At 42.9% G+C, this 23,325-nt stretch overlaps 1 protein-coding gene across 1 annotated transcript in view; it reads right to left on the reverse strand.

Annotated features, from left to right (window-relative positions):
• Positions 1-23,325, reverse strand: part of anks1ab (ankyrin repeat and sterile alpha motif domain containing 1Ab) — a gene marked incomplete at its 5' end in the record, with an annotated part of 82,296 nt that overhangs the window by 37,504 nt on the left and 21,467 nt on the right. Inside the window, 3 exons of the mRNA XM_080728297.1 lie at positions 1,936-2,034; positions 9,851-9,966; positions 18,063-18,135. Of these exons, the coding sequence (XP_080584423.1) occupies positions 1,936-2,034; positions 9,851-9,966; positions 18,063-18,135 (288 nt within the window). The remainder of the gene's footprint in view (positions 1-1,935; positions 2,035-9,850; positions 9,967-18,062; positions 18,136-23,325) is intronic.

The raw sequence follows: 23,325 nt of genomic DNA on the forward strand, positions 1-23,325 counted from the left end.
CCGACTTTCCGACATGCAGCTTTCCGAACTCTAATTCATAATGCTTTTCAGAAGATGCAAGTGACGTCATGTTGTAAGTTCGGTGGTCTGAGAAAGTATGGACAGGCCTTTAAGTTAGGCATAAGAGCTGGTACTTAAGACAATCAAAACAGAGCCCGCTTGTATCTCAACATGACTTCACCTATATAAATAAAAACAACACACATACAGTATATGCACAACACATCATGGACACAGCAAAAAAAGAGACTCTTTATGTTATAGGAACAAGTCCTGCCTACAGGCTAACTGCTGTCTTCAGGTCACATTTTACTGCAACCGCTAAATCGTGTGGACATGCTCCGCATACAGTGCTACTAATTATTGACCATGTTGCAGGAGAAATGCACAAAAAGCTATATGCAGCGGCCTCATCAAACTTCTATCTCATCTATTATGGTTGAGTCTACAACTCTGAGTGCCAAAACAACATTGATTATTTACTTAAAATGTGAGAAGTGTGTTTTTAGACCTGATCAAGCTCCCAGATCAAAAGGCAGAGACAATGAAACATGTCTGTTAGCCTGCAGGCATGGTTTAATTGGATGATCACTTTCAAAAACGAGTGACGGCGCAAGTGTTATGTTGCGTAGCAAGTCATGTGTTGCTAAGAGATTATCAAAGCTCTATCCCAATATTATTAGGCTATATGGCACTGTCTCAACCATAAACAAAACCATAAACCATTACAACGCCTCGCAGGCTAATGTTCCACACAAAATAGGGATGCTAGGGTTCAAATGGTTGAGCTGGGAAAGATGATTTGCACAAGACAGCAGTCAAAAGTAATCTCAAGGCATGCTCAAAAAGAATTCCTCAAACTGTTCATACTTGACTTGGGCCTCACTCTGAGCTGGGATCAAACCCATGACCCTGCTCTATTGATTGAGCTACCAATCCGACTGGTTTTCCAATGGTACTGTAACATATACAATTCCAGAGCCATTTAGAGATAGAAGATGCATTGCATCAATGAGGGGTCAGAACCGCTACGTTTGCAGGATGATGGAGATGGCACAGCTCTTTCTATCTCTATCGCCCTAGGGTCCAAAATATGGTGCAAAAATCTGATATTAATGTAGACTACACTGAACAAATTCAGACAGAACTGAACTTACCAACAGTAGGCGGTTCAAAGGCCAGACCCATGATCGATTTCTGTGGCAAGCATCTATTCTACAGTAACCTGATGAACCTAAGTAATCATAACATCACTCTGTTTGCAACTGTATTCATGATTCATTAGCCCATTGACTGTTTAAAAGAGGTTTAGCCAGCAACACAAATTGAGTTTCTTTCTTGAATGCACCAACCCCTTAACATCTGCAATGCCTGTCCATAGCCAGACAGACTTCTGATTTGTTGTCTCCAGCAGGCTAAAAGGCATGGCGATATTATGGCATGGGGAGACTATATTTTGGACCCTGTCCGTCCGTCCGCGTGTCCGTGAGACGTGACAACCGCTTTTTTACTTTTCTCACTGTACTTAAGATGCACCAGACCACACATCATTTTAAGACCTTGGGCACGCAGATGAGCTCAAGTACATTAAGGTAATTATGAGGGTAATTTAGGTAATTATACAATGGCCACATGGGTATGACAATGACAACTGGGGCGGTTGGAAATTAACAAAGGCACCTGCGTTCCATCTTTGCATAGATTGTGTCGAGTGCAAGATGGGGCCATCAAAGTTAAATTAACCGCATTTGCCAAAAGAATAGCAGATCTACAAGCTCAAAACGTGTCGTAAGCTTGTAGATCTGCTATTTCCTTTTGCAAAGACATGGTGTAGACGTAAAAAGAGGTACAGTTGCAACTCAAGTTTGTTTTACTAAAAATAGAGTGTTTTAAGTGGTTAAAAAATGAACCCTGGGTTGGACTGATGGTGATTACCTTAGGCAAGCTGCGCGCTGCATGGAGGATCTTCTTCCTGTGTCCTGGGTCAGTGATCCCCATGTCTCTGAGGTCCTGGTCCTCCATCACGTTACTTCCCTATTTGTGAGAACACACAGACACACACACACACACAGAGACAGAAACACACACATAGATATGCATAGACACACAAACACGAGTACAGACACGGAAGGATTGACACAGACACAGTGGCATGCACGTGCATGCACACGCGTACACACACGCACACACATACAAAGACAATAGATGGACATACAGTAATCAAACAAGAACATGTCAGAAATATTTTGTATACAGTACATTCCCTGAGGTCTGTGCTCTCACCCACCACCACCCATCAGCACACATCTGCATTTACCCAACCCAGAAATATTGTCATGTGGTGAAGGAAAACTATGTACATCAATTGAAATAGTATGACCCATACTGTGCATATTATTGCAATTGATTAGATTGCTGCTTGTTAACAGGCACGCACGCACAGACACACACTTGTGTATGCACGCATGCATCCAGTTTACTCATACACAAGCAGGCGCTGCGCGGTGGAAGGACGTTGGAGTCAAATAAATTGCTCTTGCCAAAAGTAATCAATCTGGCCTCATGCAACTCTAAGCAAAGACAATAAATAAAAGACACAGTCAAAAGAACAGTGGCCCTGAACTGCTCTGTTACATTGAGATATAAAGTAAATGATCCATGAGTTAATACACAAGACAACCCACACATTTCAGCACTGCAGTTATAGCAAAAGCCCAAATACAGGCCGTAATGTTTCCCCTAAAATTATGAAAATCAATCAATCAATTGTCACTTTATTATTATTATTATTATTTTACTGTTTCACTCACATTGCAGTTCATATGAGCTCTGCTTGCTTTGTCATCTTGTTCAAGTTTATAGGGAGGAATCAAGGAAATGCCTTGAAAATGTGGAGCTAAGCGTTTTCTCCCAGTGGACTGCTGCAGATTGATTCTCCCTGGCCAAGAATGTTAAAACATGCTGTAGTCTTTAATCAATCTGCTCCTGTTGGTGGGTTTCAGAGCACAATGCAGCGGTGTGTTTGGAGGCCTTTAGCGTGGTGTGCAGTTGGGGACTGTGAGATTACACGCTGATCGCTGGAATAAAGATCAAAATAGGAAGCAAGGTCTGAGTGATCTCTGATGTAAGAGATGGAGCTAAAAATAGATCCACTACTTTTATTAACGAGAGTACGGAGTCGGCTGGTGCCCCGGGAGAGTCGATGGACTTATTATTCATACTGCTTTTAGACCATGTGATGGGAATGTACAGTCCACTTCTCACATAGCTTATGAGCTGTGCTAGTTTTGATTTTGATTCGGTATGACTGGCAGATGTAGCTGTAGTAACTGTACGTCCCTCATTTTAATGCACATGCTCGCCGAATGCATTGATGCAGTCATGAATTACAGCTGCGCACATTGCGAGAAGTTGTTTGGAATATACAGTATATCGTGGTTGTCGGGTGGAAACCTTGTATGTCCAAAACCGTTCATTTTGCATTTATCATTTTTAAAATGATTCAAACTAGTGAAAACAGCCGATCTACAAGCACACAACGCCTCGCACCGCGAGTGTGCTGTATGTATAGATGTGCCATTTCAAAACTTCAGCATTTCATGTACTTTTCCTGCATTCTTTCCTCAAATGCTTGTTTTCTAAGGTTCTTTTCACTGTTTAGCCTTGCTCATTCTTCTATTTTGTTACTGAAAACAAAATGCACTTTTCGACACTTCTTTTCATTGGAAATAAGAATCTGAACAGCATTTACATAACACCTTTACAAATGCCCTCCTTTCTCACTGTCAATGTTCTGACAATTTACTGACAATGCACTGTCTCGCCGATGGCATGGCGTGTGAAGTTCTCAAGTGGCACATCTTTATGTATGCGTGTTCATGTACAGTATATACAGTATTTATATACTGTATATAAAGTATGTATGTACGTGCGTTGTATGTATAGTCAATCAGCGATACCTCGATCAGTGTGGTCAGGTGTTGATACCCAGAGTTATTGTGTGGGTAAAATAATTAAATATGATCTCCCTCCTTTTCTCCCTCATACTGCCCCCCTCACTTTCACGCTTCCTCTATCTCCCTCTGCCAGTCTCCCCCTCTCTCTGTGTCTCTGTCTCTCTCTCCCTCTCTCTGTATCTGTCTCTGTCTGCATGGATGTTGCTTTGATCTGTAACTTATTTAGAAGCAAAGATCTCACATCTTGGAACATCTAATTATTTATTTACCGAATGTCTGTCGGTCTGACCGTCTTGTCTGCATGCTGACATCACTGATTCTACACAGTGTCGCCACTATGGTAACAGCCGCATGCTGAAACAATGCCCACATTTTGAGATGAGCATTGTGACATCCACCATGGTAACAGCCACAAGCTGAAACAATGCCCACATTTGGAGATGATGTCCGCCATCTGTCTGCATGCTGACGTCACTGATAATAAACAGTGTCGCCACCATGGTAACAGCCGCATGCTGAAACATTGCCTACATCACAGACAGGTATTGCACAACTGGACGTCAATGGTGACTGTTCTGCCCAACGGGCACCGGTCTGGGTTCTCCAACATTACTTGTGAGACTCCTACATTCAATCCCTCATATACTGTGCATACCCCCCCGGGCACAGGACTAGTTCTAATGTAAACAGGGAAATACTGAGCTTGTCTCAGAGTTTAGTAATGTATACATCTTTACAAAAGTGAAATGACTGATGCTGTTTGAACTTAGATATTTGTTTGAAAAAAGTTTGATATCCTTTTCTTTTTCTACTAAAAGTGAATGTTTGATTTGGATTATTGTCTAGCTCAAGTTAATATTTGTTCATATTCATCAACCAAAATGCTATAATTTTTAAATTGTAAAACTCTCTCCCTCTGTCAATCTCTCTGTCTCTCTATGTCTCTCTGTGTCTGTCTCTCTCTTCCCCTCTTTCCGTCTCACTAATCGAGCTCTGGTCTGACGTCACGCAAAACACAACAGACACCATGAGTGATTTTCGTATATTAGTCCAGAAAGTGTCCAGCATTGCCGGTGTTATTGCAGTGACAATGATCAGTGTATTCATCTTTTGGTACTCCGGTCAGCATTGACTGGGTTTATTGCATTTGTGAAAAAGGCTCTCTCTCTCCCTCTTATACCTAGTAATAGCTATGGGTGTCCCAATTCTGGTTGCATGAAAGGATCACGAAATGATAATCATCTTGTAAAAATTATGATAATGAGTACACGGTTGTATATAATGTATGATCTCTCAAAAGTTGCATCCCAGAGCAATCGACATGCAGATCGAGCGCTGCAGAGTGAATGTTAGTGCCTGCACTCTGGCTTTCTCTGGGGGCGTACTTTAAGAAACTTTATGAACTGAAGTGTTGTGAACTGGAGCAGAATGTCTGAACGCACTTGTGTGAGGGGTTGGCCGAGGCATGCTGGCTGTTGAGCTGTATTTTATTTATTATGTTAATGGTGTGTGTGTACTAGTATCTGCTCAGACAGAATATGCCTGCTAATTTGTCATAATATCGATTATTATTATTTAGGCATGTGATTTGTGAAAGTTGAACAACTGGCTGTGTGACAGTCACCGAAAGCTTAGGATCATTTAATTTACTTTACTGTGTGAGTGTGCGTGTGTATGGTTGACAGTAGTGTACAGTATTTCAATCTGGTTTCGTCAACTATATTCGCTCAATTATAACACTGAACAATCAGCCTCAGAATGTATTGTGATAATCTCATTTCATTCATGCCTTACGCTGGCGGACCAATTGCATTGACGGGTCAAATTTTGAAAGGGCACAAGAAACATTCGCAGCCTTCTCCCTGACTCCCCTGACCTTTTCCCTCGTTTGTAACCTCCGCGCCCTAGTAAATATCTTTGGGTAATTTGTCCTGCGAAGCTAACGATTTATCTCCTCAATGCTTCAAGTCCGCGAGACATTAGTCAAGGCATGAGAGTGAACATCGGAATGCTTAATGACCCATGTTCCTCATCACATTACTATGTCCTGAAACACTCCATCACCATGAAAAGATCCACCCCGAATGCAGAGATACCGAAAAAGCCATTCTTGTGTATCATTATTTTATGCTTTAACTATTGAAAAATAGCAGTGCCGCACTGTGAGCTTGTAGATCTGCTATTTTTGAAAAATCGTGAAAATTAGAATTTTGACCTGATTCTATAAGTGTCTTTTGAATCCTTCTAAGATTTTTTGAAAAACCTATGTTTCTATGTCAGAAATTTGGCCAGCCATCGTCAAAGAAAAGGTCCTTTTCACTTAAATGGAGCTCAGTTAGTCTGTTCTTGAGAGACTACTATGTCAGTGGTGCTCAAACATTTTCATGTGAAGGACCCCCAAAATGACATGTATTTGGCCATGGACCCCCATCTCAAAATATTTAGTTCCAGGGACCACCCAGAAGCAAAATTTGAGTTACAAATGTTTGCTTTGAAAATACATATATTCAAAGATTTGCACACATTTTCACAAATTTTTCAAAAATAGCAGATCTACAAGCGCAGTGTATATCTGCTATTTTTCACTGGTTAAAGCATTCAATCATTCTAGGCCTAAATGGGTTAAGCAACTGTCTATGTACTGTATGCTGTTCATCGTGGGCTTGAGGACACCTCATAAGATGAATGTATGAAAAATCTTTTGAAGGTATGCTATTTTCAAATGGCCGAAATCTATATAGGGCTGAAGTGGTTAGTATGTGTTTTATAATAATAATCTAAATCTACAAAGAAATTAGTAACTAAATAATAATTGTAGTGGAGTAAAAGTACAATATTTGCCTCTGAGATGTAGTGGAGTAGAAGTACAAGTACTGACAATTGGAAATACTCCAGTAAGGTACTGTAAAAGTACCTCAATTGTACGTACGTACGTACGTACACAGTACTTAAGTAAATGTACTTAGATAGCAGATCTACAAGCTCACAACGCGTCGCAATGCCATGCGTTGTGAGCTTGTAGATCGGTTATTTCCACTATCAAAGTTCTTTTTCAAGTTTAAAGTTGTCAAATATGTAAGTCATTTCTTTGTTTATTTAGGTTATGTATCATATATGCCATGTGCAACTTCAAAGCCTAAAAGCCAAACAGGAATGTAACTGTCAACGACGGAAACACAATTAAATCGTTAATCGCAGTTATTTGAGTGAAATTTAATCGTCATGTAAAATGTCATAATCGCGACAGCCCTAGCTGTTGCAAGTGGTCACTCAGAAATGCTGTGTAAAAGCAATTCCCACCCTATCTCCCCTTGACCCACTTCAACTTGTGGCAAGCAGATGTCCCACATGGCCCTTAGCACTAATGCTATGCCATGGTGTTCTGGGCCCCATGGTCTCTACACCCTTGGGGCCTGGTTACTCACAATGTACTACTAGCTTTTCTAAAGAGTAACACTGGGAATCTAAATGGGTAATGGTGTTTTGTGCAGCCAGTCATTGCCAAATGCTAGATCAAGTGTCCTTGGCTTAGCTGTATTTTAACGGGGAACATGATAGCGCTCTTAGTCAGACCGCAAACGTCCCTCTGGCTGGAGCTAAATGAACTCATCAATACATAATTTGACAGAACCTTTAAAACATGCAGTGCACTTCCTATGAAATGTGTCACTGCGTTCCAGAAGCATGGATTTGTCCGATTGTGTTCTTTTCTGCTGATACCATCAGATGAGGGCGGCCAGTAGAGCTTTACATAAATTACTTAACAACTGTATCATAAGAAAATCCACACTACTGTCAGTTATAAGTAAAATATAATAATATCACTTTTTCTACGTGCCCAAATGGGACCTTGGATGGTACATGCGCACGTTAAAGCACAAACTAACATCACTTAAACGGTCCACAAACAATTGATTTAATCTAGCCAATCTACAAGCTCTCAAGCTCGTAGATCTGATATTTTTGAAATGTTTAAAACATTTCGCTTTTGCCTTTATTGTCATGCCAAAATTGGGACGCCAGGGTTAAAGTGTTTAACGGCCTATGACTATTATGACATGCTGTGTTACAGTGTTATCGCCCATGGTTATTACATTGTTTATCTCCCAGGCATACATTGTGTGTGTGTGTGTGTGTGTGTGTGTGTGTGTGTGTGTGTGTGTGTGTGTGTGTGTGTGTGTGTGTGTGTGTGTGTGTGTGTGTGTGTGTGTGTGTGTGTGTGTGTGTGTGTGTGTGTGTGTGTGTGTGTGTGTGTGTGTGTGTGTGTGTGTGTGTGTGTGTGTGTGTGTGTGTGTGTGTGTGTGTGTGTGTGTGTGTGTGTGTGAAACAGAGCAGAACTGGTTGAGTGACATTCAGTTTAACCACAGTGGATGCAAAAAGCATATTTAGAATAAACCACAGTGCTGTATGTGTAGAGATTGAGCCAGGCACAGGGGATTGTGCGTCCAGTGGTGTAAAGTAACAAAGTACATTTACTTAAGTACAATGTTTAGGTATTTGTTCTTTGCTTGAGTATTTCCAATTCCCAACATTTACTTCTACTCCACTGTACATCCCAGATCCAAATATTTTACTTTAATCCACTACGTTTATTTGAAAACATTAGTTACTAGTTACTTTGCAGGTATAAATTATAATATTATAGAACATACATTGACCACTATTTTATACCATGGCTATTTGAAAATACCCGATCTATAAGCTCACAAAGCATCGCGATGCATTGTGAGCTTGTAGATCTGCTATTTTCAAACATTTTGTACTTTTACTTTTGGCACTTGAAGTACATTTTGATGCCAACACTTTCCTACTTTTACTCAAGCACATTTTGAATTCCAGACTTTTACTTGTGCTACATTGCAGTATTGCTACTTTTACTTAAGTAAAACAACGCGAGTACTTTTTCCACCACTGGCCCAGGCTAGAGGCCATATAAATCAGAGGGTTTGCTGAAGGAAGGCAGGGGGAAGGGGATTGTACAGTAAATGAGATGGCATGATGGGGAGGATGCTGGGAAAAGTTAATAGGTTTTGGTTGTGATTTGTCTTACCATTGGTGACAGCTCATATACTTTACCGGGGATTCATAGTGGGGCTATAAATCTCTATGGGGTCATGCACTGCAAGAGGGTGAGGTGAGGAGAGAAAAGGAATAGCAAGGCCACTAGAGTCAAGTGCCCAGAGCAGGGACGTGCAGAGAGTGTTAGAGAGGCAGGGGCTGACATTTCTAAAAGGGCCTTTTGGTGAAAATATTGAAAATAGCAGACCTCCAAGCTCACAACGCGTTGCGCTGCAACACGTGAGTTTGGAGGTCGGCTATTTTCGGTGTGTCGAACCACACTGAACTAAGCATAATCAAGTCAATACTGGAGATGTGGCTTAATGGCATGGATTTCTACAGAGAGGGCAATTATTTCAACATAAGATGATGCATTCAAGTTCAGGAGAGTTTGGACAAGGTAATTCTATTGAATGCTGCCTTCGGGCATGCCATGGAAAGAGGGGGCATTTGCATTTCTTTCACCATAGTTAAAACTGCATTTATGGCCTGGAAAGGGCAGTTTTTACAGACAGATAAAAGGGCAGGTGCTCAAGCCCCCTTTCATGTCTGTGTGCACGTGCCTGGTGCCCAGAGAGAGAGGGGGAGATGGAGCGAGGGAGGGAAAGGGAGAGTGAGAGGGTGGGAGAGAGACTGAGAGAGGGAAGTGGAGCCGAGTGGAGAGATAAAAAGATAAATGCAGCAATGGATGTGACAAAGAAATGGATGTGACAGTGTGTGAGAGAGAGAGAGGGAGAGAGAGAGAGAGAAGCAGGTAGGCAGGACCATAGGGAGTGTTGTGAACCGGAGCAGACTCTCCGAGACGGTCAAGGGTTGCGTTTGCACGTGTGACTCACCATGAATCGCAGGTCGTCAAAGCCGTTGAGCAGGAACTTGCTCTCGTACTGCGGCAGCCCCACATGCTCCAGCCACTCCCCCACTGGCTGGTCCAGGGCTTTACCGCAGGCCCCATCTGCCGAGAGAGGGAAGCGCTTCAGCAGGGAGAAGCCGTTCAGCCGGTAGCAGCGGCACTCCGAGGACGACACATGGCATTGCCACATCATCCTCGGCCAGCAGAGGCAGAGCCGAGTGCAGCAGCACCAGGCGGAGTGGGAGGGAGACAGGGTCCAGGGTCTAACTCAAAAAGACACAGCGGGAAGGTGGGGTGGGAGGTGACCGCAGGCGCCCCAGTTCGAGCCCTGCGTGGGGGTGGGGTGTGGGGAGTAGGGGGTGGGGGGGTGGGGGGTCTGGGTGGTTCGACTATATGGGCTAATCTATACGACTCTGTTAGTGCTGATTTGACGGTGTCAGGTGAGGGTGGAGGTGGTGGAGAAAAGGAAGCCCATCTGAAGCTGGGTAGCGTTAGTTACACGTTGGACCGAGCCATGGTGGCATCTTCCAACAAACTGGGCTCACTAAACATGTCTTTAGTGAGCAGATGAGCGAGTGGAAAAAAACAAACGGGTATGGCTTGTCCAAAAGGGGAAAAACTATATATAATGTGTCTATATATATAACAATAGAGTAACACTACAAGTCAAAAGAGACTAGATAACTTTCAGACCAAGACAAAATGGAAACTAGTACTACAACGAAATCCCACATTTTCTTACTTACTTACACTATATACTCAGGTTAAATCATCTACATTATTCTTTCTTACACCTTTAGGGTGTAATATAGAACTATCCCCCAAAATAAATTGGTCACGGTTTTCACCACATACTTGTAAAGCTCTGGCTGAGTCCCATGGCTTCATTGGTCAACCTCTTTGAGAGCTAGGAACACGTCTCATAGAATGAAGGTAGCAGCATTCTATTGTACTGTGGAGGTACTCATGGAACACACGTATGCTTACACCCCCTTTCTGTTTTGTTCTTTACACTCCAGAATGATGAGGAATATGGTCAGGTAGACAGACATATTGTAAATCCTACATCAAGAAAAAGAGAAAAGAAACAAAGGTTTGGCTGAGGATTTCCAGTGTGTTGTTGATTCCAAACTCCAGATTTTGCACTGAAATCCAATGATAGATCCCTTGATAAGGCTCCAGTTAGGCCGTCAGAAAGCGGCTCAGTTGCCCTAGGTGTTGCCAGTGCTCCCAGCATTCACTCTCACCAGGAGGCTGGCTTGCTTTGGCTGCTGCTCTGCTCAGCCAGAGAACGTCCTTATCGTTTCTCTAGAGCAGTAAGATCCATACTCGATCCGGCAGCAGATGGCAGGTAAGCCTTTAGAAGACTCTGAAGCGAAGGCTGCCCACAGAAACGTGGAAACGTGGGTTCCGCCGGCTCTGTTTCCAGCGGCGACCAGCCCAGTTCTAGCCCACCTGGTTTTCCTCCCGCGCTGGGTACAGATAGCACCACAAGCCCCTATGCTGCTCAAGGCAGAGGTTTGCTGCATCCCCTACCTGTCTCAGACAACACAGGCAGGGGCAGACACGGTCACAGCAGCTGCGCCTGGCTCGCACACTACACACCCCCTCCTTTCTCCTCCTCAGCGTTCGCAGGGCATAATGTCCCGATGCTGGGGAGGCTAGTACACACGAGACCACAGCACTGCCCCTGGCTCAGCTGCCACAGTCACCGCGTCCTTCCCGCATCCAGAACAACAGGCGACAATCTTAATGCTCATCCCCCTCCTCATCCGCGTAAATCCCTCAAGCTCGCCTCTCTCTCTCTCTCTCTGTCCCTCTTTGTCGTTTTCTCTTTCTTTCTCTCACGCTCTATCTCGTACTCCCATCCCCATGCTATATGTGTTTGCACTGCAGGGTTGCCGTATGCTGCCTGATGGGTGCTGCTCCGCGTAACCAGCGCTCTGTTCCTCCCCCTGTCTCCCTCCTACTATATCAGCTCCGCACTCACTCTCTATCTCTCTCTCGCGCGCGCGCTCACACATGCAGTACCTAGCTTGCTCTTTCTCCTTTATTCTCTCTCATATACAGTAGTCACACATGATGCACTTCACTGTCTCTCCCATTCTCTATCTCCATGTCCCTTCTCTCTTCTTTTGCGCTCTTGGTTTCTCTCTTTGTCTCTCTCACTCACTCACTCACTCGCGCACAACCGCACGCACGCACACCTCCGCCTCTCTGTACCCTCACCCCATCTTCTTGAATACAAATTCAAGTGTAAAAATGTGTCTCTCATTCTGTCTCAGTCTGTCTCTCTCATTCTCTGTCTGTCTGTCTGTCTGTCTGTCTGTCTGTCTGTCTGTCTGTCTTGCTCCTCTCTGCGCTGATTAGACTTGCACAGAGGCACTCTGATCTTGCCAGTGCGGAAAGGACACCAACACCAGAGACAATGAACAAGCATTGGGAGCCCCAGATCACAGACTTTTGTGCAAGGAATGACTAGAATATAAAGGGATGACGGTCTTGCTCTGGCCCCATTCTGCAGCTCCAGCACTGATACCACAGCTCCTTCTTTGACAAGTGGTATTAAAAGCAAGGCCATTTCTAACCCTTTTGCTTATTAGCAGATAGCTTTAATTCATTTAGATCGCACTTTGATGATGGACCGGGGGGAGTGGGGGGTGCGCAGTATTGATTCAATTCAGTAGAACTCTTAGAACTCTGTCGGCTAAGAAAGAACACACACACACACACACACACACACACACACACACACACACACACACACACACACACACACACACACACTATATAGCGCATAACCACAGCTCTCCAGTCCCATTTCATTTCTGTATCAGACGTTCCGGCTGCGTGACGGAACGGAGGCAAATTCCATTACCAGCAGATGCTCATGTCATATCAACCATTTTAGAATACAGCAGTGGCAGCTTGCTGTGCCCAGGTTTAGACAACAGTGCACGATTAGCCTACAGTACATGTACATAAACTTCATCAGGGGCGCCAGGGCCAAGACAAATAGATGCTACCGCAGGACCATTTACAGCATTTCCACACAGCCCTTAATCAGTGGTGTCGCATCAAATTCTGGGCCCTGGGTACAAGGATTCAGTGTTATTTTGTGCTTTAACTATTGAAATATAGCAGATATACAAGCTCACAGCACGGCACCGAGTGCCGTGCTACTATCTTGTACATCTGCTATTTTTGAAAAATCGAGAATTTTTAAGGTTTTTGGAAAAACCTATGTTTCTATGTCAGTGGTGCTCAAACCTTTTCGTGTGAAGGATCCCCAAAATGATATGTATTTGGCCACGGACCTCCATCTCAAAATATTTAGTTCCAGGGACCCCCCCCAGAAGCAAAACTTGAGTTACAAATGTTCGCTTACAAAATACATATATTCAAAGATTTGCACACATTTGCACGACTTTTGAAAAATAGCAGATCTACAAGCTCACAGCGCGGCACTCGGTGCCACGCTAACCCTGTATATCTGCTATTTCTCAATAGCTAAAGTATAACATAATTAAAGCCCCTCCACCTTGGGCTCTATAGTAACTCAGTCCCACTTTTCCCCCCCTGTAACGCCCCTGCCTTAACATCTATGCAGGAAGAAGTATCGGCAGACTATAGCAGGCACTCCACACTGTCTATGCAGCCCCGCTCCCTTACGTCCATCACTGGCCTTATCTGAGTGCAGCTGCAGGCAGAGCATAATTATGCAGGTTTTTCAGGCTACTTGCAATCGCCTTACATCCCCCGTGCCAATTGGATAACGCCAGCCAGCAAAGCAGCCAAAGTCAGCCATCCAGAACAGAGCGGGGAGTTGGTGCCAAACAGAGGGGAGGTGTATTGATTGAGAGCCCCAAACAGAAATGGCTGCGTGTTGCCCGGTAGCTGGCAGTCGGGTAAAAGGCCAGGCCAGGCCAGGTCTCTAAACGACTAGTCAGTCATCAACGGGGGCTCACCGCTCCTGATCAGAAAGCGGCACACGGTTACATCCTCTGTGTTCTTTCAACTCTCAAGAGTGTAACGATGTACCCATGCTCAGAGTTAAATGACCATTGAGTATTTGTATCTACTGCCAGAATGGCACCCCATACCAGGAGCGGAAGACGAGAGAGAGATGAGAAGGAGAGGCAGAACGACGGCCAAGAAAGGGGAGGAATATCAAGGGCAAAGATGGAGAAAGAAGAGGAAGAGGGAAAAAGGAAAGAACAGGAACCATGTGACAGCTAGAGAAAGAGAGAGTGCGCGCAGGAAACAGATAAGAGGATAGACAAAGACTAATAGTAGGGGGTTGGTAGTGATGAAACGTGTGCGGTGGATAAGATGCTAATGGGAAGTATAAGGAAGATTGAAGTGGGCTAATTATGATTCACCAAAAAGATCCCCCATCCCCACTACCGCCACTCATCTATTTACTTGAGCCCGACGCCAGAGTCGGCTTCACTCAGAACCAATCCTCCACTGTCCAATTACAGCCATTCATCTGGGACAACAACACAAGGCAGAACCAGGGCCTAATTACTGACTGATGGGTCTGGGTGGTGGTGGTGTGGGTACTGCTGCCGAGTGGGCCAAGCTGTGGGTTTCTGTATCCACCGTCTGAATCCACTCAATCCAGCAAGCTCTATAGACTCAAAGCAGAAAGAGCAGTTGAGGCTATATAGCGTCGTCGCCGAGTGAAAACCTTGTATGTCCAAAACCGTTCGTTTTGCATTTATCATTTTAGAAATGATTTCAACTAGTGAAAACAGCCAATCTACAAGCACACAACGCCTCGCACCACTTGTAGATACAAGGTTTCTACCCGATAACGACGATAGGCTTGTTTACAGACAGCGTTAGAGGTTGTGCCTAGATAAGACTTGGTTCTCTTTATCAGAGTCAGGAGAAATGTCACAAGCTCGTCGTCAACACATCCTCCCATGTGCTGGAGGAAATGAGCCGCAAAGCTGAATTAATTCAGGGAAAAGCGAAGACGGACAATTTTCCCTTTGAACTTCAGTGTGTGCACTGTACACAGCCCAAGCTAAAGCTGTGTGCTGTTGGTGCTAGCGCTCTGTACCTCTCTCTCTGTCTCCCTTCTTAAGCTCATTTACTACTCAGTGCTCTTGTAACCGACAATCTCTTCAGAACGCCAGCAGCTTCGTTCCTGAGCATGCATAGAGGGATACGAAAATGTCTTGTTTTTTGGTGGCGAAATGCCACGGTAACCTGATCCGCTACCTAAAGATTAATTGGCAACACTTGGCTCCGAGCCGTCCCCGGGAAATGAGCTCTGTTGTAAAGAGAGTGCAACGGTGGTACAGTCAAGGAAAGAAGGATGGAAGGGAAGAAGGGAGGGAAAATACAGATAAGGGCTATCCTGGTTATGTCACAATAAATACATGGAGGTATGAAGAGTGACACTTGGGCTTCCTGTCTATGCATAGCCTCTATCCCTCTCCCTCTACTGTGTCCCAAAAGAGGCACCTGTTTGTTCACTTCTATTACATTATGTGTAATGAAAAACACCCCTTTACCAAGAAAGCAACCCCCCCCCCTCCAACTTTCCTTGTGTACAAAAGCTACGGCATGACTCAGCTGAATCTGGGATGGTTTCAGTATGCAGTTGTTCAAACAAAGCCTATAAATAGCGCACACACACACACACACACACACACACACACACACACACACACACACACACACACACACACACACACACACACACACACATATATAAAAAACATGTTTCCTGTTATGTAACACGGAACAACCCCAGGTCGTTATTGTTAGGACGGCAATTAATTTAGAAATGCTTGGGTGTGCACTGTGCAGTACGTCACGTTGTGAAAAATATTATGAACTAGCTGTCTTCCTAGTAGTAGAAACTGTGGTCCATTACCATATAGAACATTACAAAACGGCAGGTCCTTTTACGCAAGGCTTAATCTCTTCATATCCGATGTGCACTTATAGAGTGGAATCCTTTGCTGGTCGCTGTTCACCTGGTTCACTTTATGAAAAGAGCTGATGCAACTAACTTTTCGTGCACTCATTATTTAACTGACCTACTCTGTAAGGGGTCGACACGCTAATAGGTCAGACTGCGCTATTGGAGAGTTTTCATCCTGCGCTTCATTTTTAGGCTAAATCCTATTCAAGCGTGTGGGTATTTCATCTCTTTTTAAGGCTCTGATGTTGCATATTGTGCACGGTCAAGACATTTCCCTCGTCCTGGGCTATCTTTCAACTTGAGTGGGGCTCCACCTTGCTCTCCTCAGCACATCTTAAGTGCACGGACCATACATAACAAATGAAAGATGTTACCTAAGTAGATGAGATCTTTAAAAGGCAGTCAGTCCGCGGCGGACGCCTATAGCAAACTTCTGTTACACAATACTGTGTGATGAAATCGCCTTATGGCAAGGTGTCTAATGTGAGCAGTGGAGGTAGGCCTTTCAGTGGATCAAACTAGCGGTGTAATCTAAACAAAATGAGCACGATGCCAGCTGGCTTCTCCCTCTGTGCAGCCCGAAGGACATCCGATGAAGCGGAGCGTCGGTTCAAGCTCTATTACAACTGTGTGTGTGTGTGTGTGTGTGTGTGTGTGTGTGTGTGTGTGTGTGTGTGTGTGTGTGTGTGTGTGTGTGTGTGTGTGTGTGTGTGTGTGTGTGTGTGTGTGTGTGTGTGTGTGTGTGTGTGTGTGTGTGTGTGTGTGTGTGTGTGTGTGTGTGTGTGTGTGTGTGTGTGTGTGTGTGTGTGTGTGTGTGTGTGCGTGCGTGCCCGTGCATGGGGGGTTGAGTGGGTGGCTGAGGGAGGGGGGGAGGGCTGTTGAATCATAATGAGACAAAGTTGACCTGTGGTCAAACAACCAAAGACAATCTGTTGTGGAAAAAATAACAGCAAAAAAGGCTAAACCAGAACACCTCTATCTCTTATGGACAGGGACGTGCAGAGGGCTGAAATTTCTAAAAGGGCCTTTTGGTGAATATATCGAAAATAGCAGACCTCCAAGCTCGGAGGTCGGCTATTTTCTGTACTTGATACCACACTGAACTAAGCATAATCTAGCCAATACTGGAGATGCGATGTACGGCATGGATTTGCCGGAATAGCGGTATACTGTAATAGCTATACTGTACTTTTCTTTAGCTGAGTTGCTAGTTGCTACGTATATCACATAAATATTATGCCACCGATCTCCCATTTACACCACAGAATACTACTCCTATAAGATTTCCTCTGATTGTATATATTAACTGCTCCATTGCTTGTTCTATTACTGTAGCTCCCTCCATTTCTCTACTACACTAGGGCATCGTTTCTAAAACCAGTTTGAGGGCCGTTAATCTTAATATTTTAATACGGTACTTGAATTCGGTTCTGACTATTCCCTTTGGTATTTTTCCTAGAAAGATAAATTCATGGCTGAGTTTTACGTTCTTTTTCATTAGTCAGGAACACTCACGTCAAAGTAGATTCAACCATTTATTGCAACAAATGGAATACAGTTAAACTTGGCGTTAAAGGCTCATCGTTTGGAGATGTTCCCAGAATATTTTACACGCATGCTTGCTAGGCAAAATCAGGGAACTTTAAGCGAAACTCCCAAACTAAATAAATGCATGCTGTCTGACTTAGCCAAGCAGCGAGCCCGGCTAACCCAGAGAACTCGCCGCAGAATCCCCAAAACAATGGAACCCGACGCCAAGCCCGAATAATGCCCAGTCAGTTCTATGACTATGTGTGGCATTATGCTGTTACTGCTCTGCTGACTTCTGCATTGTTTAACTGATATTATACCAAAATGACAAAACCATAATATATGGCTGTAGTTAGCATGGTACACATACAGTTCAACATTTGGTGTTACTTTTACTGAAATTTTGCAAATTGATCTAGTGTTAACTCACCACCTCTCTCCCCATTATCTGTCAGTCTACTCTATCCTATCAATAAAGGCATAAATAAAGGCCCCAAAACAAATCTTTAAAAGAAATCTATAATTTGGCACTTATATAATTTATATTCTCAACTGAGATGCTGTTGCCTTAAAGATAGACTTATATTTTCCCATTTAGTTTCAGACACGGTTAAATCAAGGTCTTCTTACCCTTGTTGTTCTCTAATTTGTGCTTCACCTCATGAACTATAATAGATGTACACATCAATAAAACAGTTTAGATAATAAACTATTATAGGCATACCTGTACTTGGTGTTACTTGGTGACTGTTGGATGTCTCAATGCCAGCTCCAATCAGATTCATGATTTTCTCAATCTGTCAAAGAAGACGAGCATGAAACATCAGAATAAATGTTGATGATCAAGTTGAACTGTCATTATGCAAATAATGTAGAGTCAGAAAGCTGTCATTCTGAGAATCTGAACATTGAGAAGGTGGCTTGGTAGTCCACTGGGCAAATAGGTGTTGAAACTGGAAGTATGGCATCAGGGACATGCTGGGCCCCTGATTCAGCCCGGGAAAAAGAGTTGGAGAGGCCCTCATTGCGCGCTATAGAGAGAGATCTCTCTCTATAGCGCTGCTGCTACTCAAAGATTTGCCATTTCAGATCATGGCAAGTGACAAGCCAGTGGGCCAATTGCATGAGTTATATTTCGTCGTTGTCAGGTGGAAACCTTGTATGTCCAAAGCCGTTTGTTTTGTAGTTATCATTTAAAAATGATTTAAACTAGTGAAAACAGCCGATCTACAAGCACACAACGCCTCGCACCGTGCTTGTAGATCTGCTGTTTTCACTACTTTTGTGCGACGGCCTTGTATGATGAAGCAGGGCCTTGCTTTGCGAAAAAAAATTACACATTTGAAACTTGGAGATACAAGGTTTCTGCCCGACAGTGACAATTTACTTTGTTGGCCGCCCAGCCCCCAAAATGGAATGAAGGACGACATTTTATTTTCAATTTTTTCCTAATGGCTGGCCGGGACCGGCCGGGAATGAACCGGCCGTTCGGGAGTTGTCCCGCTTTTCCCAATGGTCAGCACGTCCCTGTATGGCATGCTATGGGCCAGGAGGTGGACTGCTTTACAGTGATGAAGTACAAGTACAACCAACAGTCCAACGTGATCCGCAGTTCAATGACCACATACCCCACGGCTCGGGGAAAAAACAACAGGGTGATAAGGTGAATTACAATCTTGCAGCTTTTGAAAACTCTTTAAAACACTTTGCTCCAGGGAACTTGGAGTTCAAATCACAACCTCCAAGAGAGTCAATAGCACAGCACTCAGCATGCTAGGCGTTGCCAATGTATTTGATTGGTAAACAGGATAAAGAAACAAGCTAACACAAAGCTGCACACTGTAGATTACAGAACAAAACGAACTATTGGAAGGCCTGGAGCAAGAAGTGTGCGATCTGTCTCTTTCCCCTTCTCATTAACAACCAGAAATGTTTAGGCATTTCATTAAAAAAATAATTATGGTTTTAAGGTTTTTGGCACTGGAAGAATCTGATCAAAAGCTTAAATTTGAAAAACTAGCCCTTACCCGTTCAAAGATATGAGCTCCGAAATGATGTGCAGTGTGTGGGTTATGGGATGTGCACTGTGCACACAGTATATGAGGGATGGAAAGTAACTTTAACTGGTGCTTGCATGCTAATATGTAGGAGCATCAATGTAAGAAACTAGAAGGTCGGCCGGCTGCGCCGGCCTCCCCTCTAGGTCGTCGCGTTGCGTCTATAGGAGTAAATATTCGTCGAAAACAAATCCCTGAGGTACAGGGTGGCCACGATCTGATGGTTTTTTTGAGAAAATAAATTTTTTTGGAAAATAAAATTTTTTGAGAAAAAAAAAAGTTTTGAGAAAAAAAGTTTTTTGAGAAAAAAAAAGTTTTTTGAGAAAAAAAAAGTTTTTTGAGAAAAAAGATTTTTTTGAGAAAAAAAATTTGAGAAAAAAAATTTTTTTGAGAAAAAAAAATTGAGAAAAAAAATTTGAGAAAAAAAGATTTTAGAGAAAAAAAAATTTTTTTGAGAAAAAAAAAGTTTTTTGAGAAAAAAGAAATTTTTGAGAAAAAAAAATTGAGAAAAAATTTTTTTTGGAGAAAAAATAAAAATGTTCTCAAAAAAAAAATTTTAGAGAAAAAAAAAATTTTGAGAAAAAGAAAATTTTGAGAAAAAAAAATTGGAAAAAAAAATAAAAAAATAAAAAAAACGTATTGGTGATGCGATGACGTGGTATACGGATGTTACTGCGATTGAGGTGAAAGAGAAAAGTGGAAAGTTGTGAGCTAACTATTAGCTATTTGTGTGTGTGTGTGTGTGTGTGTGTGTGTGTTCTGGCTACGCCCCCCTCGGTTGAAATTGGATCCGCCGGTCCCATAGCTGGGAATACGAGCCAATGGACGGCGGTCACCATGGCAACGGGGGGCCAATGATAGAGTTATGGGCGGTTTTATTCCCTACACTCTACCGACATCTGCTCTGGCTATGAGTTGAAGTGGAGGCGAAATGGGCGTGGAAGTGGGATGCGGCTCTAAGAAAAATGTAATAGTAGATACCCGTTCCATTTAACAGCTACAGAGATACTGTGTACCGATCTGCATGATTTTTGGACAACATCTGTAACAGGGCCAGAACCCCCCCCCCCCCCCCCCCCCCCGCCCGCCTGCCCGCCTGCACACACTCTTTTGAGTTCACACTTTAATTAATGGAGACATCCAAAATGTGACAAGTCAGCTATATCCATCTACATGTAGCAGCCCAGTTCCAGAGGACATGCTAGGACTGCATGGTCAGATAATTTAGGGATGACATTTTGACAACCTGTAGCTTATATTAACTGACAGCATATGGCAAAATGACCACACATATTATGCAAATCCAGGCAGACAGGCAGAAAGAAAATTGACAACTCACACTTAATTATTCTGTTTATTTTCACTACAGTATGGTTTAAATAATTTGGGTCCATAATTAAATGCAAGGTAGGTAGCATACTTAATAGATTCCTCACAGATTAAAATTCTAAGCACATCATTTCCAAATCAAGGGAGGGAGCTAAATTTAGAAAAGTTACAGAATCCTATTCTAAATCAGTGATGAAATCTGCATAATATCTTACTGTAAAAGCATGAAAAACGGATTCTGCTTTCAGTAGCAACACCAGAGACATCGCCAGGGTTATTTGATGTAATATTTAGTGTTTGAAAAAGCCCTATGCACTTTGCTAGTGGCATCAACACTGTGGAAAAGCCTTGATTCATTTGGAAGTCAGGCACGTGGGACGCATGGCATATGCCTCCAGCGATACAGACCTCACATATTCCACTTTGAATTAACCCAGTTACATTCTATATCACACACTTTACCCAGGACAGCATTACATCTGAGTATAAGTGCACCTTCCATACTACACCTCTCAGTCACACCCCAAATGCGGGCCTCTTTTCAGCCTCTCTACAATTAAAGCGCTGAAATGCGTCAGCAGCATGCGCACATGTTCTTCTTATCCGTTAAATTACGCTCGGCAGATGTTTGGGATCAGGGTGTTGACGTTGAACATATTTCGCTACTTTAAAAGGAGGCAGTTATCTTTAGGTTGATGTATATTTCATTTACGTACATCAGCTAACTTGTGTTCTGGCTTTTTTTAAACAGGCTATAAATGTATCCCAATATCAGCGCACACCTCACACCTGAACTGCACTTAGCCTACAGTGTAACGTAATAGGCCTAATCTTGTTATCAACCTGGTTTTCACATGCCTCATTAAATCTATAAAAGTGATAGATATGAAGGTATACTAATATTTCTAACCAGTTGAAATTAAACATGAAGCAGTTTTTTCCCTCAGATTTTGAGACTACCTCAACCAGAATGATTGCTTTTTTATGCTAATATTCACACTTTGATTGATTGATTGATTGATTGATTGAAGACTTTAGTAGAAGTTTGCATAGGAAAAGGTACAGTCTCATGACGGTACAGTTCACTGGTACAAGGTCAACTAAAAGGAGATCCTAGAAAAGCACTTGGCTTATTTACACACAGGAAACCATTGAAGTATCTCATATAACATTCAGTGACAGACGGATAGAACACACTTGCCCTTTCAATGGATGGAACGATACAGCACACCAATAGCCTATGCAAATGTTGCAACACGTGTAATAAAACAAAGCCTTATTATTCTCTGGACGTCATTAGCATGGCACGAATGGGAAATGTCAAGTTACCCCTTGTGAGACATCTCCCAGTGGAAATAATGTTTGACAGACAACACAGCGGGTTATTTCCCACTCCCAGACCCAGTGAATAGTGAGAAGTGGCAGGATGGAAGCAATCAAAGATGAAAATGTAATCACATGGCGATGGAATTGATGGCGCAGTTATGAAGTGATCTGAGTGGAGTGTACCATTTAATCAAGTGGGCCCATCTCTAAGTGACAGCACTGCATTGCAAAGGGATATTTATTAATCGTGTTATCCGGCAAAGCCTATATCTCACGTCATGGTGCTCAGCACTATGTCAATCAGTGTAAGTAAGTTAAATCAAGTAGGTTAGTCATTCCTGGGGTGGAAGGAACCCACATACTTCACAACAAGGACACCACAGCACTCACTTTAGAATTAATTCTTCCTTGTTTATTAAATAATAAATATGGAAGAATTCATTTTAAAGTGAGTGCTGGTGTCCTTGTTGTAAAGTTCATTGTTTGCCTGAACCGTGCACCCAAGACGAGGTTTTTGTGGAACTACTTTTTGATGAGTGCTCCTCTTTCCCTTTTGTGAGGAACTCGCAGACACCATATTGTATAGATTTAACCAGTTGAACCCTAGCATCCGTATTTAAATAGCTGATCTACAAGCTCATAATGCAGTTGCGATGCATTGTGCTCTTAACTCAATTTAGGACCCAAATGAGATCTAAAGGGTTTGTACTTCTGGTTAATGCCACCAATTACTATCATTTTCTTTTTCTTTCTTTATGGACACATTGGCTATTGTGGGGGCTGAAAATGTTACTTTTCCATGAAACAATAAATGACCCTTACACCAACAGGTCAGTTTAGTTAGGGTAAGGGATTAGTTGTGATAAGTGATAAGATTAAGTGCCCAATTGTTCAATGGCACTTTGATAGCAAAGATGTTGAACTTGTGATCTTTCAATTTCCAATTTGCCATTTAGCAAATGCAGACTTAAATGGCAACATCAGGGAAAGCAGAGCAAGGACCGTGGCGAGGGCATATAGTCAATAGACAGCAGGGTAAATTGTAGAGTGCATAGACAACAATATTCCTCAGTGAACCTGAGATGCCAGCTAAGCATCAAACCTAGCATTGCTCTAAATATTTCAAAAAATCTGTGGTCAAGAAAAGAAAATCTAAATAACAGCACCTTCCATCTACCATATCCTCTGACAATATCAAGTGACATGCAAACACAGTATGCAATATGTAAGCCTTTTGGCTCCCTGGCAACCTATAACCTTCACATAGGCAAAAGA

The sequence above is a fragment of the Nannobrachium achirus genome (assembly GCF_963921795.1).
Source record: "Nannobrachium achirus genome assembly, chromosome: 6".
NCBI lineage: Eukaryota > Metazoa > Chordata > Actinopteri > Myctophiformes > Myctophidae > Nannobrachium > Nannobrachium achirus.